Source organism: Fusarium solani (genome assembly GCF_023522795.1).
Source record: "Fusarium solani strain SB1 chromosome Unknown bctg00000007, whole genome shotgun sequence".
NCBI classification, from domain to species: Eukaryota; Fungi; Ascomycota; class Sordariomycetes; order Hypocreales; family Nectriaceae; genus Fusarium; species Fusarium solani.
The window spans coordinates 1,536,913-1,550,706 of record NW_027072150.1 but is presented as its reverse complement, the minus strand read 5'-3'; the positions used below and the strand labels follow the sequence as shown (position 1 = coordinate 1,550,706).

Below are 13,794 nucleotides of genomic sequence, written 5' to 3'. Positions count from 1 at the left end.
AGTAGAGACAGAAGAGAAAGGGGAGTGTGCAGCGGGTAATGAGCATGTCCATGTCATGGCCAGCATCAGAGACGCTGCGCTGCATCTTGACATGTCAAGACAGCAACGACGGGCCCTGCCAAGAAAGGACAGCGGTTGGGCCGTGGCGCCAGAGTCTAAGAACGGTTTGGAAAGTGGCATCCAGTCCAGGGGAGGCGTGATGAGAGGAGCCTGACACACGCCAGGGGGGTCAGGGGTGAAAAGGGTGCCAAGACAATAGCGCACTGCAGGTTGAGCGCAACGTCGGTGGTTGTGCAATACCCGTTTCTCAAGAATAAACCGCCATTGAAACGAGGTTCAACTCGGATCATCCAGTGGCCATGGACGTGGCCAGAAGCATTGGATCTCCAGCTATTCTCAGCTGGCCTGGTAGGGCCCATCCCGGCTCCACCAACGTTGCCACCCCCGTCTTGACCTCACCAGCCTGGTAGTAGCGTAGCACACGGAGTCCCATACTCCGTACCGCTCACCAGGTTCCAGTCTCAGGTCCAAACTTAGAGCGGACTTGAGACTCGATCTAGAAAAAGGAGAGGCCGGGAGGGGGGCGGCTAGAGCGAGGCGCCTCAACTGCAGCCCGTTTCTCTTGGCATGGAGAGTGTCGATGCCACGGTCGTTGTTTGATTCTGTCTCCGCCGGGCCCATGATGCGCTCTTCCAGTCGAGGACACGACTTGACCGATCTGGTAGCCTCAAAGAAGAGAGACGGCATACACGCCCCCCTGAAGGGCCACCCACACCCAACGGACCGAGACCTGTTTCTGCGTCTCGGCTCATGCGTCCGTGAAGTGACGTTTTTATGAAGTAGTCAGTCAGTCGGCTGGTGAGCTTACAGCCTCGCCAGTTTCTGAGCCCGCCCACCCCGGTTTGAAATTTCAAAGACGGTCTCTTGTCGCTGTATAAACTGTCATGTCGATCCCTTTTGCTCTGTAATTTACCTCTGCAACTACTGCAAAATTGAAGCCGGCAGCCCAGTCAAAATGTCTGGATATCTCAGCAGCCGTTCGTCGTCGACCTCGTCTCTCTCGTCGTCAAACTCTTCACCTCTCACAACTCCAGGCTCAGAACCAGATCTGGGCTTGGCAGTGAGCAGCGTTCCCCTTTCCACCTCCAATGGCAGTTTCATCCTCGTCACTGGTGGCCTTGGCTTCATCGGGTCACACACCACTCTCGAGCTGCTCAAGGTCGGGTACAATGTGATCATTGTCGACGACCTCAGCAACAGCTACCATGGCGTCTTTAGCCGCATCAGAATGCTGGCTGAGAAGCACTGCGAAGAGCAAGGCCGCAAGATGCCCGCTCTGCACTTCCACAAGCTCGACTACCGCAGCAAGGCGATGCAGTTTCTCCTAGAATCATACTCGACACTCGTCCCAGTTTCAGACGACACAACTGGGGAGAGCATCAGGAGAGAGTCCAGAGTTGCAGGCGTCATCCACTTTGCCGCCTTCAAGTCTGTCAGCGAGTCGATCGAGAGGCCCTTTCAGTACTACCGCAACAACGTCTGTGGGCTGGTCGACTTCGTTGAGCTTCTCGGAAAACACAACATCCGCAAGTTTGTCTTTTCCTCCTCAGCAACCGTCTACGGCACCAAGGCCGAGGAGGGACGTCGTCTACAAGAAGAGGACCTTGTCCACCACAGCACAACATACCTGGACGAGATGGGCAACCAGAGGGTGGCCGAGCCAGTGGTGTCGGGGCTGCAGAGCCCGTACGCGCGTTCCAAGTATTTCTGCGAAGCCATCCTTGCCGATATTGCGCACGCAGATCCTTCTTGGCGAATCGTTGCGCTCCGGTACTTTAACCCTATTGGGTGTCACCCATCCGGGCTGCTCGGGGAGGACCCCAAGGGCATCCCGACCAATCTCTTCCCGGTAATCACGCAGGTGCTGACTGGGGAGAGGGCCCAGCTCGACATCTTTGGCACCGACTGGGAGACTCGAGACGGGACCGCCATCAGGGACTTTATCCACGTGGCTGACCTGGCCCGAGGACACGCTGCAGCCCTCGGAGCCGAGATCAACGCGCCGTTCCGCACATTCAACCTGGGTACAGGCACCGGTACAACAGTGGCCGAGGCACTGCAGAGCCTCGAGGCTGCATCGTCGCGGCGGATCCCCGTCAAGCTGGCGCCTCGCAGGGGAGGCGATGTGGGCTTTTGCGTGGCGGCCAACGACCGAGCGGCGAGTGAGCTAAACTGGACGGCGCAGGAGTCGATCCAGCAGTGCGCAAGCGACCTGTGGAACTTTGTGACGCGGTCACAGTCACAACCACAGGTGCAGGTTCAGGTGCAGCAGAAGCAACAGCAGACGCAGACGCAGACGCAGCAGCCACAACAGCAGCACGCACAGCGGTGACAATCCAGGACAGGGGCAGGTCGGATTTAGCAGTGGGATAGGGAGGGGATATCAAGTGGGATGGGATGGGTTCGTTTTTGCTTTGTCAGGGTTGGTTCTGGTGTGTTGGTCAATGTCGGCTAATGTGGGTACAGTACATGCATTCTCATACACTCATACATAGTAGAAATATCTAATAATGGGCACTCGCAGCAGAGGATGTAACCTGACATCCTTGGGGAGAGAAAGGCAAAAAAGAGGGTATGTTGGTAACTAGTCATGAAAGGCGCAAAATTCAATTCGTATTCGAGACTCCCTGACTCGGCCCTGGATCCGTGACGTATATTTAACTTTAGCTTTGTTCTCCCGTCAGAACGAGTGGACCGTTTGTGCCGTCCTGATGGCCCGTCACCTTGGCCAGGCGGTCCGTCTGCTAAAGCGCCCCTAGAGCAGCTGAAAGGAACGAGTAAACGAGATTTAGCACCTTTCGATGGCGTCAACGCGGCTAATGGGCACGCCAAACGCCCCCAAAACACGGCTGGTTGCAGTGGCTCTGCAGTGGCTTGTTAGTGCTCAGGCGTCAGGGACAGGGGGTAGCATCCTCGGCGAGGAGTTCACTCCTTCGAGATAAGCTTAATTAAGCGCCTCAAGACACCAAAAATTAATCTCCCCCCGGGTGGCTGATCGACGGTCGTCCCGCTGTCTCACTAGCCAGAGGCCACGGGAAAAAACGAGAGGATGGATCTGTTCTCAGGTGGTGCTCCATACATACGAACGTGCGTGGCAGAAGCAGGCAACTAAGCTTAACATGGATACTCAAACCTTATAAAATACCTCTTTTTCGACGGTCTCTCAACGGGTCTTGCATTGTTTCTCCTCCAAAAATAGAGGCACAAAGATCCCCAACCCACCACTGACCTCCTTCATCTCTCTACCCCTTTTACTCGGTCCTCTCTCTCTCTCACTTCATCCAACTCTCAACACCACGGACGGAATGGCGCCCGCATCACCCCCTAGCACGCCTTGCATCGTCGTTCCACTTTACATTTATCCGCTAAGTGGCGCCTGGGACTCCATCTTCGAGTCCGCCCACGCCAACCCCCATGTGTCCTTCATCGTCATTGTCAACCCCTGTAACGGCCCTGGCCCTGACCCTTTCCCCGACTCGAGCTACGCGGCAAATTTGAGCCGCCTCGGCAAGCTTGGCAACGTCGTCCCTCTGGGCTACGTGCATTGCAGCTACGGCGACCGCCCTGTGGCCGACGTCGAAAGAGACATCGGCATTTACCTCGGCTGGAACGAAAAGTTCAGGGTAGATGGCATCTTTTTCGACGAGGCTCCCTCCTCAGCCGAGGGCATTCCTCTGATGGCGGGTCTGGCCCAGTTTACAAGGTCTCGCTGGCAGCACGACACTGGCCGGACCGGGCTGGTGGTGCTCAACCCTGGTGTGGTTGTCGATCCGGGCTACTACGAGCATGCCGACCACATCGTCGTCTTTGAGCAGTCTGAGCAGCACTGGAACGAATACTTCACGACTCAAGCCGTCGCTCAGATCCCCTCCCACCTGAGCGCCAAGGCCGTAGCCATGGTCCACTCATGCCTGGGCGATGCGGCGTCCTTGGCACGTCAAATCGGCGAATTGGGATTCGGCGGCCTGTACCTGACGGACCAGCTGGGTGGAGGTTATAACAGATGGCCCGACAGCTGGAGTCTCATCATCGACGAGGTGGGCCGCGCGCGCGAGCCCCATGTCGGGTCCGGAGCTTCCGGAGAGGCCGCTTGAGCATGAATGGATGGCGTGTAGGTTCCCCACGAGGGTTAGAAAAACAGGGCAGGGCTGGGCAAGGTGCTAGAATCGTTGGTGACCAGGTACTCGGGGAATATAGCTAGGTTGCGATGGGGAAAGCCGCAGAATCAGGTGGAGAGAATGGAAGTCTCAAGATGGATGGCTCAAGATCGGTGTATTTAATTATTTTAGGGTACACAATGCGCTGGCTCCATAGAGAGATCCATCAGAAATACGAATGAAACAAAGCCCGTCTGTCCGTCTGCCCGTCCATCCACTCATCTACCGTAAACAGTCCGTCCATTCCATCAAACCGCTTCCACCGCAGGGTTCGTGCACGCACCTTAAGCGTCGCATGTTAAGCGTCCCCATCGCATCCCATCAATCTAATCTCAAGCGTCCACGTCAGTCGTGTACTTCTTACCGTCGCAGTACTGGACCCAGCCGTTCAGATCCATGGTCTTGATCACGGTGCTGAAGCCCTCTGTCCCCGCCGCCTTGCCCTTCTGGGAGCATATTTCGCTTGCATCCTTGCTTGAAACCTTGTTCGGCGTCCCCTTGGGGTACTCGATGTGGAAGACGGGCTTGTCGTTGTCGACAAACTCGGCGAACGTTTCGCATTCGGCGAACTCGACGCATTGCTCGTTAACGGAGAAATGCACATCCGAGATGACGTCGGGGATGATGTCTCCAGCGTTCTTGAGGCCTGTCGACATGTTGAACGAGGCTGCCGTGTCTGCCAGGAACTTGACAAAGGAGACTGCATCGTCGGAGGTCAGATCAAGGCCGTTCTCGTTTTGCTATGAATGGTCAGCGTGATTCTCTTGCTACTTCATTCGGTGACTCACGAATCCATCAACATTGTCTGGGTCAATAGCGTCGCATCCCTTCTCCGCAGCGTACTCGATGCGCTTCTTGATGATGGTACGCACGGCCGGGCTGGACACGTTGAGCCAGCGCTCATCAGGCCACCCGTCGAGCTCGTCACCAAGATCGGCCTCGTTGAAGTCGTCCTTGTCGTCGCGCCAGTCCTCCCAAGAGCCGGCGCTGAAGTAGCAGATGACCTTCTTGCCGGCCTTGTGGAGGGCGGAAAAGGTAGACTCGTCGTTGTCGTAGAGGTCAATGTCGTAGATGTCGACGTCGGGAGAGACCTTGCCGTCGTCGCTAATCTCTATGGGCTTGATGAGGATGATCTGCCAGGCGGCACCTACCTCTGGCTGCCAGATCGAGGTACGGTTGGTGTCGCCACCAGGAGTGTCGTTGTCAGAGCCAGAGTCGTCCTGGTCATCGTCGCCAGAGCTGTCATCATCCCCGCCCTTGTTCTTGGACAGACCGACGCCCAGGCCGACGGCGAGAGGGATAACAATGATGAGGATGATGCCGACGATAGCGAGCTTCTTCCACAGAGGCCAAGACTTTTTGGTGTTGACCTTGTCGCCAGTCTCTTGGGCCCCGGAGGCCGCCGAAGACTTCATCGTGGGGCACTCTGAGGTGCTAAAATTGTGACAGGAACAGGAAAAAATGGTGAATGAATGACGAGAAGGGGACAAATTATTACACTATTAGGGAACAAACGAGTGTCGTAGAAGGCGATGATAACAATGAACAGTTAACAAGTGAGCAAGCGCTTGAAAAATGCAACCAAAAACGTCGAGCAATATGTCGTGACTTGGCCGCTGTTTTCGCCCTGGTTTGAACAAGGCTGAATGAGGCCTTTGCTAGAGGCAACCGCCGGCCCATCTCCCACGGACGGAGAAAAGGGTCCAAGAATAACCTGGAATTGAAACATGTTTCTGATTGGCTACGGATCGAGCCAACGTATTTCCGGCCCGCAAAGGGTCATTTCCGTGCTCCATCCGAGACGCCAAGGCTAAAACACATCTCACCCCCCCCTTGTCTAGAGAGAGTCCAACCCCTGACCGACCCTGGACTCCTCCCTAGATCGATTGTCGAGGCTAGCCAAGGCACGGCAGTTGTCACATCCTACGCTACGCCCTTGACAACGTTCCACAGCATACGTACTACGACTGAAGCGTTACTGTGGCTGGGCGGGCGGAATGGATGCCAGCAACGGTCGCCCGCCTGCAGTCCACACCACACGCAGCGCACGCACCTGAAACCCAAAAGAAAAAATTTGCAAGAGCGCCTATTTCTTGGCGATGCCTGTATTGTTCTCTCAAAGCGGTAATTCGCCTCGCTCTTGCGTGCTATCATACATTGAATGCTTATGCGGTTCCCCCTGAACCGTGGACAACCACCCCGTCCTTCTCCACCCCAGGCCAGGCCGCGTCGTCTCTCGTCACAGAGGAATCAATAGTTTCGACACGGGCTGGCTTAAGGACCATGTTCAAATCTCTCGCTCGCGAGGCTGCAGTGGTCAAGCGTGTGCGTGCGTCGATAGCCAGACCATGGCTGAAAGTCGCCATCCATGGAGGTCCAGTCCTGCAAATGCGTTGGTCACGGTATGGTTGGTGGTGTTTTGTCAGTCTACTTTGTACTTTTAAGATCCGCATTAAGACTTGAGATGCTCCCCTCTGCTCTCTTGTTCTCATGCCCGTCCCTGTTCATCCTTCACTCGTTCCTTTCTTGCCCCTTGGCATCACCCTCGTCACTCACTAGTCCTTTCTCTACTCTCTTTTTGTTTGATTTTTGTTCTTGTCTGGCATAATGCGTTTGTCCTACAGCCTTCTTGGCGCCATTGCGCTGGCTGGGACTCATGCCTCGCCCTGCATCCCGGGTGACTCTGTCACTGTGAGCATCTCTACCACTACCGTCACAGAGACTGTTGGTACCACCACCTCTGAGGCTGCCTCTTCCTCCGGCAAGTCTGATGCTGTGTCTTCCTCAGTGTCAGGCTCTGTCTCGGATGTTTCAGTGTCTTTCTCCAGGTCATCTACAGAGTCTGCTTCCACTACAGATGATGACTCCAAGTCCAAGACTGAGACTGCCACCTCTGCCACTAGTGGGTCTGACGCCAGTGTTACAACTGAGTCTGCCTCAACGGTGACGTCCACTGAGGGCTCTACTGAGTCCTCTACCGGATCAACTGGCTCTCAAGACACTGCTTCCACTGCCACCACAGCTACCTCTGATGACTCGAAGGAGTCGTCCACTGTCTCTACCAACTCTCATGATACCACCTTGACTTCCAAATCTGATGATGCCTCCACCACCACCACCTCCGATGCCTCCTCCCAGACCACCGATGTCTCCAAGACTTCGTCGGATATCTCTTCTCAGACTACATCCGATGCTTCGCAGACCTCGTCTGATGCATCCAAGACCACATCGGATGCCTCTTCGCAGACTACCACTGGTACTTCCGAGACTACCACTGGCACCTCTTCCCAGATCACTGGTACTTCTTCTCAGACCACGTCCGATGCCTCTCAGACTAGCTCTGGCGCTTCATCCCAGACTACCTCCGACGCATCCAAGACTACATCTGATGCCTCCCAAACCACCTCTGGCACTTCTTCACAGAGTACTACCGGCACTTCTTCCGAGTCCACCACCGGTACCTCTTCCGAGGCTACCACTGGCACATCGTCCCAGACCACATCTGAGGCTTCCAAGACTACCTCTGCGACCGAGTCTACTTCCACGAGCGCCGCTGACTCTACTACCGAGTCGGCCACCACATCCAACTCGCTCTCTGCCCGCAGTGTCAGCGTTTCATCTTCTACAGAGACTACCTCTGCATCGTTGACTACTTCGTCTGCCTCTGTCACTTCGGCAGCCTCCTCTACCACATCTGATTCCACCTCTTCCTCCACATCCAGCAGCCAGCTCCCTGTCGGCACTGTCGACAGCACCATCCTCATCTTTGCCAAGGATGAGTATGCTGCTTCATCCGCTGGTTGGGGTTTCGAGGGCTATGGCATCCCATTTGAGAAGGTCCTTGTTCCTCAGACCGGATTTGAGCTGCCCACTCTCAACTCGTCCTCTAGCAAGGGCAACTACGGTGGTATTGTGGTCGTGGACTCCGTCTCATACGAGTACTCTGATGGTTGGAGGAGTGCCATCTCGACCGAGCAGTGGGAGAAGATCTATGAGTACCAGATCAACTTCAAGGTTCGCCTGGTCCGCATCAACGAGTACCCTGGTCCCAACTTTGGAACTACTGCCTCTGGTGCTGGATGCTGCGCTGAGGGAGTCGACCAGCTCATCAGCCTTACTGATACCAGCGATTTCCCCACGGCCAATCTCAAGACGTAAGTTCTTCTCCACTTGATTCAATGCCATGAACTCAACTGACGATTCTTCAGCAACGCTGGCCTCTCTACCAAGGGCATCTGGCATTACCCTGCCACCATCACCGACTCCAACACCAAGCAGATCGCCAAGTTTGGCCCTGGTGGTAATTATGCTGAGGACACTGTCGCCGGTGTCATCAACACCTTCGAGGGTCGCGAGCAGTTTGTCTGGTTCATCGGCTGGGCTGCCGACTGGTCCCAGACCACCAACTTCCTCCAGCACGCTCACATCCACTGGATCACCCGCGGTGTCTTCCTCGGCAAGCGCAAGGTTCACCTGAGCACCCAGGTCGACGATGTCCAGCTCGCCACCGGCCTGTACTTTCCCGCTGGTGAGGAGTTCAAGATCCGCACTGATGATCTGGAGGGTCATGTCACCTGGCAGACCAGCCTCAACGCCCGTCTCCCTGCTGGATCCGACTATTGGCTTGAGATGGCTCACAACGGCAACGGTGATATCATTGCTTCTGTTGAGCAACCCACGGGTGGGGACCTCTGCGTTCCTGACTATGCCGTCGACTATGACTATCCTCCTGACACTCCTCTGGAGTGGACCAAGCCCCCAGGCACTGGCGAGGACAAGTGGTCCGACGAGTTTGTCTACGGAGAGTATCCCTGGTCGCAGACTTGCGCTAAGCTTGACGAATTTGCCTCGTGGTTCCTCAACTCGGACAACCTCAACGCTTTTGCCCATCTCTCGCACACCTTTACTCATCTGGAGCTCAACAACGCCACCTACAAGGATGCTGCACGCGAGATTGACTTCAACCGCGCTTGGATGAGCCAGATGGGTATTGACCAGGCCCAGCGGTACTCTACCAACGGTCTTGTTCCCCCCGCCATCACTGGCTTGCACAACGCCGATGTCATCAAGGCGTGGCTGGATAACGAGATCCTCTACGTGGTCGGTGACAACACCCGATCTCCCCTGAAGAACCCCAACAGCAAGTTCTGGCCTCTCATCAGCACCGTCGAGGGTAACGGCTATGATGGCCTGGTCATTGTTCCTCGCTTTGCCACCACCATCTACTACAACTGTGACACCGCTGAGTGCACGACCAAGGAGTGGATCGACACGTCTGGTGGCTCCGGTGACTTTACCAACCTGCTGGATAACGCCAGGACCGAGAACACTCGCTACTTGCTTGGCCTGCAGGCTGATCCCTACATGTTCCACCAGGCCAACATGCGCCAGGTCGACATGGAGACCATTAGCATTGGTGACCAGACGGGCAAGATGTCTCTGATCATGTCTTGGGTCGAGACCATTACCCAGGAGCTGTACCGTCTCACCGACTGGCCCATCGTCTCTCTGAAGCACGACGACATTGCCCAGTACTTCCTTGACCGGAAGACTCTGGACGACTGCAAGCCCCAGCTGTCGTATGGCTTCTCTGATGATGGCAAGACTATCGAGAGTGTCACCGTCACCGCCAACGGCAACACTTGCTCTGTCCCCGTCCCCGTCACTGTACCCGGTGGCGCTTCTGCCTCCGGCGGCTCGTCCAGCTCTGACACTCTGGGCTCTGAGCCTACCATTGAGTGGGTGACTCTGACTGGCTCGCCCGTCACACTTACTCTCAGCCAGCCTCTTACTGTCTAAGGGGAAAGCCACGATGGTTGGTGATGTGATGCATGTATGGACGAACAGGGATTCGGGAACAAGGACAAATTTTTATTCCAGGTTTAATATTCTCTCTTGTTAAGTTCAATTCAGAGGCACCTAGTCCTAGAAAAGTCGTCAATTTACGCACTTGGTACACACATGTTGAACTTTTGGGCTTGTGAATGTTTGATTGAATGAGTCCCCCTTTCACAGACGACTTATTGCGCACAACGTCAAAAAACAGAATTTTCAGTACAGTTACATCATAGAACTTAACGCCGCCTAAATCCGTAGCCATGCAGAAGTTAGCACTAAAGACTCTCCCAACCGTAATTCCGCGAATGTCTGTTGGTCCGTTGGCCCTGAAGATGCCAAGACTGAGGGCTGAAAGCCTGAAAGCCACTAAACGCTTCTCCGCCGCCAGGAACCAGGCTTCAGGATGGTCCACGCCTGTGCCAAGAGGCGCCCGTGCCCTGGACTCACCTGTCTTTCAGCTCACGTTGTCTCGCTTCCATGTTTCGTCTGCACACGCCTCTGTGTCTTGGCATTCGTGGCACAAGCCTCCAGCTTTCTGAAGGATCAGGTCATGCAGCAGATCAGGCTGTGGCATCTGCACATTCCCCAGCCTCAAACCACCCGCTTGGCCTGAGCGGAAACTATTGATTCGTGCAGGATGTCGCAACTGAACAACCGACATCAGACTTCGCTTGCAAGTCTCATCATTTACTGGGAATCAATCACGTCAGATGCAACACTTCAGGCTCACAGTCAGGCTTGCGTTTTTTTCTTCTGCCTGAGCTTAAACCCCTTTCTAATTCAGCTCTCCACGCTTGTCGATCAATTACTGTAATTGGATTCGGTCACCGCTCGAGTAAGCGAGTCGCGGAACGCCGGAATAATACGCAGCACCACGGACTTTGCTCAGCTTCCTTACCCTACAGAACCTCTAAGAGGTCCTTGTTTTCTCAAGATGTGATCAAGCAGGGTAATTTCGAAATTATATGCTATGGAACGCCCTATGATAGATGATAGAGTCGTAAGACTGCATGTATCTACCTAGTCTGAAAAAATTACCTGGCAGGCCCCTTATGTATGATACAGCACCGCGTAGCATTAATCCTCCATGTCTTGGATTGTACTAATATTTCAACTCGCTGACCGTGGGAGCTAGAGATGTGGGATATATTTCAGCTTGCGCAAACTTAGGAGCCTCCAAGCAGTATCCAGGAAGAGTGATTCAATAACGGTTGTTTTCTGTTCAAAGAGGCTCTCGTGGCCTTCTGAGTGAGTAACCCTTCACATAATATAGAATCTATTACTCTCTCTACTTCACACTGCTCCACCTACCATCTCATAATCAAATAAATCCATGTCAACTCTGCGGTTACTAGACGCCATCAGAAATTAGGCCCCTCTTCAAATGAATCTATGATTCGGTGTAGCGTCTAATATGGTCAGACTTACTTTTAAAATCCTTTACTTGATACACTCGAGCAGTAATTTTATCAACTCGTCCCTATTAGGTTTGAGTGAGTGGCCGCAGTTCTGAGCTATGCTAATGATACGCAAAGGACTCATCCCATGAAGTTGTGCGAAGAATTGTAGGATAGACGTCTCACCCCGCTCGACTGCGAACTGGTTTCCTGTATAATTTGGGTCTACTCCTGCTTCTAGAAGTTTGCGAGCTGAAGCCAGATCTCCCCACACGCATGCAATTTGTAATGGAGACTTGGAAGCCGTTTGAGTCTAGATTAACGCCGAGTTCAAGCAACCAACTAAGAATATCGCTCGTTGGCTGGACGTGTCAGGCGTCTCCTGCAGCATAAAACTGAAGCACAGAGTTTAGGTCCAAATAGTCCGGTACCTGATCGAGCAAGAATAAGAACGTTTCGAGTGTTTTGAAGTCGCAACCAAAGATTGCAAAGTAGTCCAAGACCGTCCCTCGAAGAACTACATCGCCTCATTTGTCGTAGTTCTCAACCCAATACGCTCTGTGGCCTTTCACTTTCAGTGGAAAGCGGGACTCCAAGACCTCCTTGGTATCGTATGCACGAATGAAGTCGTTGAGAAGTTGCCAGCAACCTAGTTCCATTAGCTGTAAGACGATGCTAATGACGGTGCTGTCTGCCTCCAGGGATGTCCAATTAACCTATTCCGGGAATGGGCCGTGAGTTCCCCAAATCCCATAGATAATTCCATTTAGTTGAAGCCTTGAATAACCAGCCGAATAGGGATCCAGAGACTTGAGGGCAAGGGATGGTTCCATATGTGGTTGGAGGCATTTGAATACTCTGACGGCAGAGGCCGAGCAATAACCATCCAAGTCCTGCGTCAACGCGGCACCGCGAGGAACTTGCAGTAATTTGGTGACATTAGCACGACCGAAGACAGAATTCAAGACGCCTTTGTACACTTTTTCGGGCTGAAGACGAAAGAGTGAAGCACTTTCCGACGTTCGATCTGATTCAAGGAATTTCGAACTGTGCAGTGAGCGATCCTTGCGAACTCTCCTTCGGGGCCATTGCCAGACAGATCCGAAGGCTGATCCGAAGACTGGTCTGAAGATCAGGTTATTAGGCAGCGGTAGCGTTCCTTTAGTTGCCCAATGTCAACAAGACATAAATCTGGTGAACCGGATTTTTCTTCGCACATGCGATAGGCATCCAACAAGATCTGGGTTAAAATGTCTCCTCCACGTGAGCTCAAGAGCGTGTTGTAGGCATGAATCCACCACAGAACATGTCGAACTAGTTCCCTGTCGTCGACATGGATATAGTACAGGATCCTTTCGTAGGCCTCGTCCAGCGTTTCCGGTAAGCTTGAGATTGCCTTTCTGATCTTGTCTGTTGTTTTTAGGCGTAGAAGGATGTCTAATTGACTGACAGCCCAACGAAATATCCCCTTTTCTCCTTTGGCTGGTGCTTCATTAACTTCTTGGCGAAGCCCGCTGGGCCATCGACTCAAGATTGTGCTAGCATTGATCATCTCCTCCACGCAAAGCCTGATGTACGCCTCCACCCAAGGCTTCGAGAGGGACAGTGGTTCAGCAATATCAAGCATTGCTTCTTGAATATCAAGGTATTCCCTGCTGAATCCGAAGAGTTGTATGCTTCGGAATCGGTCGTCTCGGCCAAGCGTTTGGAGGAGGTTCAGCATATTCTCTCGGTTCTGGCTTTCAGTCCAGGTTGATTCTAGCTGCTTCTTCTTTGACTTTCTCGCCCTGGCATGCGTCTTCGCCGGCGGCAACAACTTCCTCAACTCGCCGATCGCTTTTTTGCAACCGGCGATCAGTCCGCCTGGGCGTTTCAATATCTATAATGCTTTGTAATCTTCTGGGTCATAAGGATCGAGGAAGCTCAGGGTTTCAAAGACGGCTCTGGTTGAGGACTTCTCAAGGTAGATCAATAGAAGATCCTTGGGGTAGTCTTGATACGTATCGATGTACGACTTGCACGCGCTGATCACGCGCTCACTGAGTTGAAGAATTTGTTTGTTCTTTGATCATGTGTATGACGAGTACGCCATTGAACAAGTAGAGTAGAGTTGAAGAATAGCAATGATGCTAGCGGCGACTTCCATCGTGCTTGCTGGATTCTCGAGAATGAACGTCTCGAGGTTGCGGAAGGTATTAGAGGGAACTCAAGAAACAAAATGAAAAAAAGGATGGACTTTCTCTCAGTCTGGTGCCCAACGAAAATGGCGCCTTGTGGCTTGGGCACCTGATAATCTGAGAAGTGCAAGTCATGCAGCCAACGAAAGCCGGCCACGCTTTGTG

At 53.5% G+C, this 13,794-nt stretch overlaps 4 protein-coding genes across 4 annotated transcripts; 3 read left to right on the top strand and 1 right to left on the bottom strand.

Annotated features, from left to right (window-relative positions):
• Positions 1-1,015: 1,015 nt before the first annotated feature.
• Positions 1,016-2,392, top strand: MRS44_011367 (uncharacterized protein; the record flags this gene model as incomplete). The annotated part of the gene is made up of 1 exon (XM_046270739.1): positions 1,016-2,392. One exon carries the CDS (start codon positions 1,016-1,018, stop codon positions 2,390-2,392), a length of 1,377 nt encoding a protein of 458 aa, XP_046134930.1.
• A 973-nt stretch (positions 2,393-3,365) lies between these two features.
• MRS44_011366 (uncharacterized protein) lies at positions 3,366-4,154 on the top strand (the record flags this gene model as incomplete). The annotated part of the gene is made up of 1 exon (XM_046272646.2): positions 3,366-4,154. The coding sequence occupies one exon, from the start codon at positions 3,366-3,368 to the stop codon at positions 4,152-4,154; it is 789 nt and encodes a 262-aa protein (XP_046134931.1).
• A 395-nt stretch (positions 4,155-4,549) lies between these two features.
• Positions 4,550-5,632, bottom strand: MRS44_011365 (uncharacterized protein; the record flags this gene model as incomplete). The annotated part of the gene is made up of 2 exons (XM_046270354.2): positions 4,550-4,957; positions 5,006-5,632. The coding sequence occupies 2 exons, from the start codon at positions 5,630-5,632 to the stop codon at positions 4,550-4,552; spliced, it is 1,035 nt and encodes a 344-aa protein (XP_046134932.2).
• Positions 5,633-6,824: 1,192 nt separating this feature from the next.
• MRS44_011364 (uncharacterized protein) lies at positions 6,825-10,016 on the top strand (the record flags this gene model as incomplete). Its single annotated transcript, XM_046283364.2, has 2 exons — positions 6,825-8,371; positions 8,426-10,016. The coding sequence occupies 2 exons, from the start codon at positions 6,825-6,827 to the stop codon at positions 10,014-10,016; spliced, it is 3,138 nt and encodes a 1,045-aa protein (XP_046134933.1).
• Between the last annotated feature and the right edge of the window lie 3,778 nt (positions 10,017-13,794).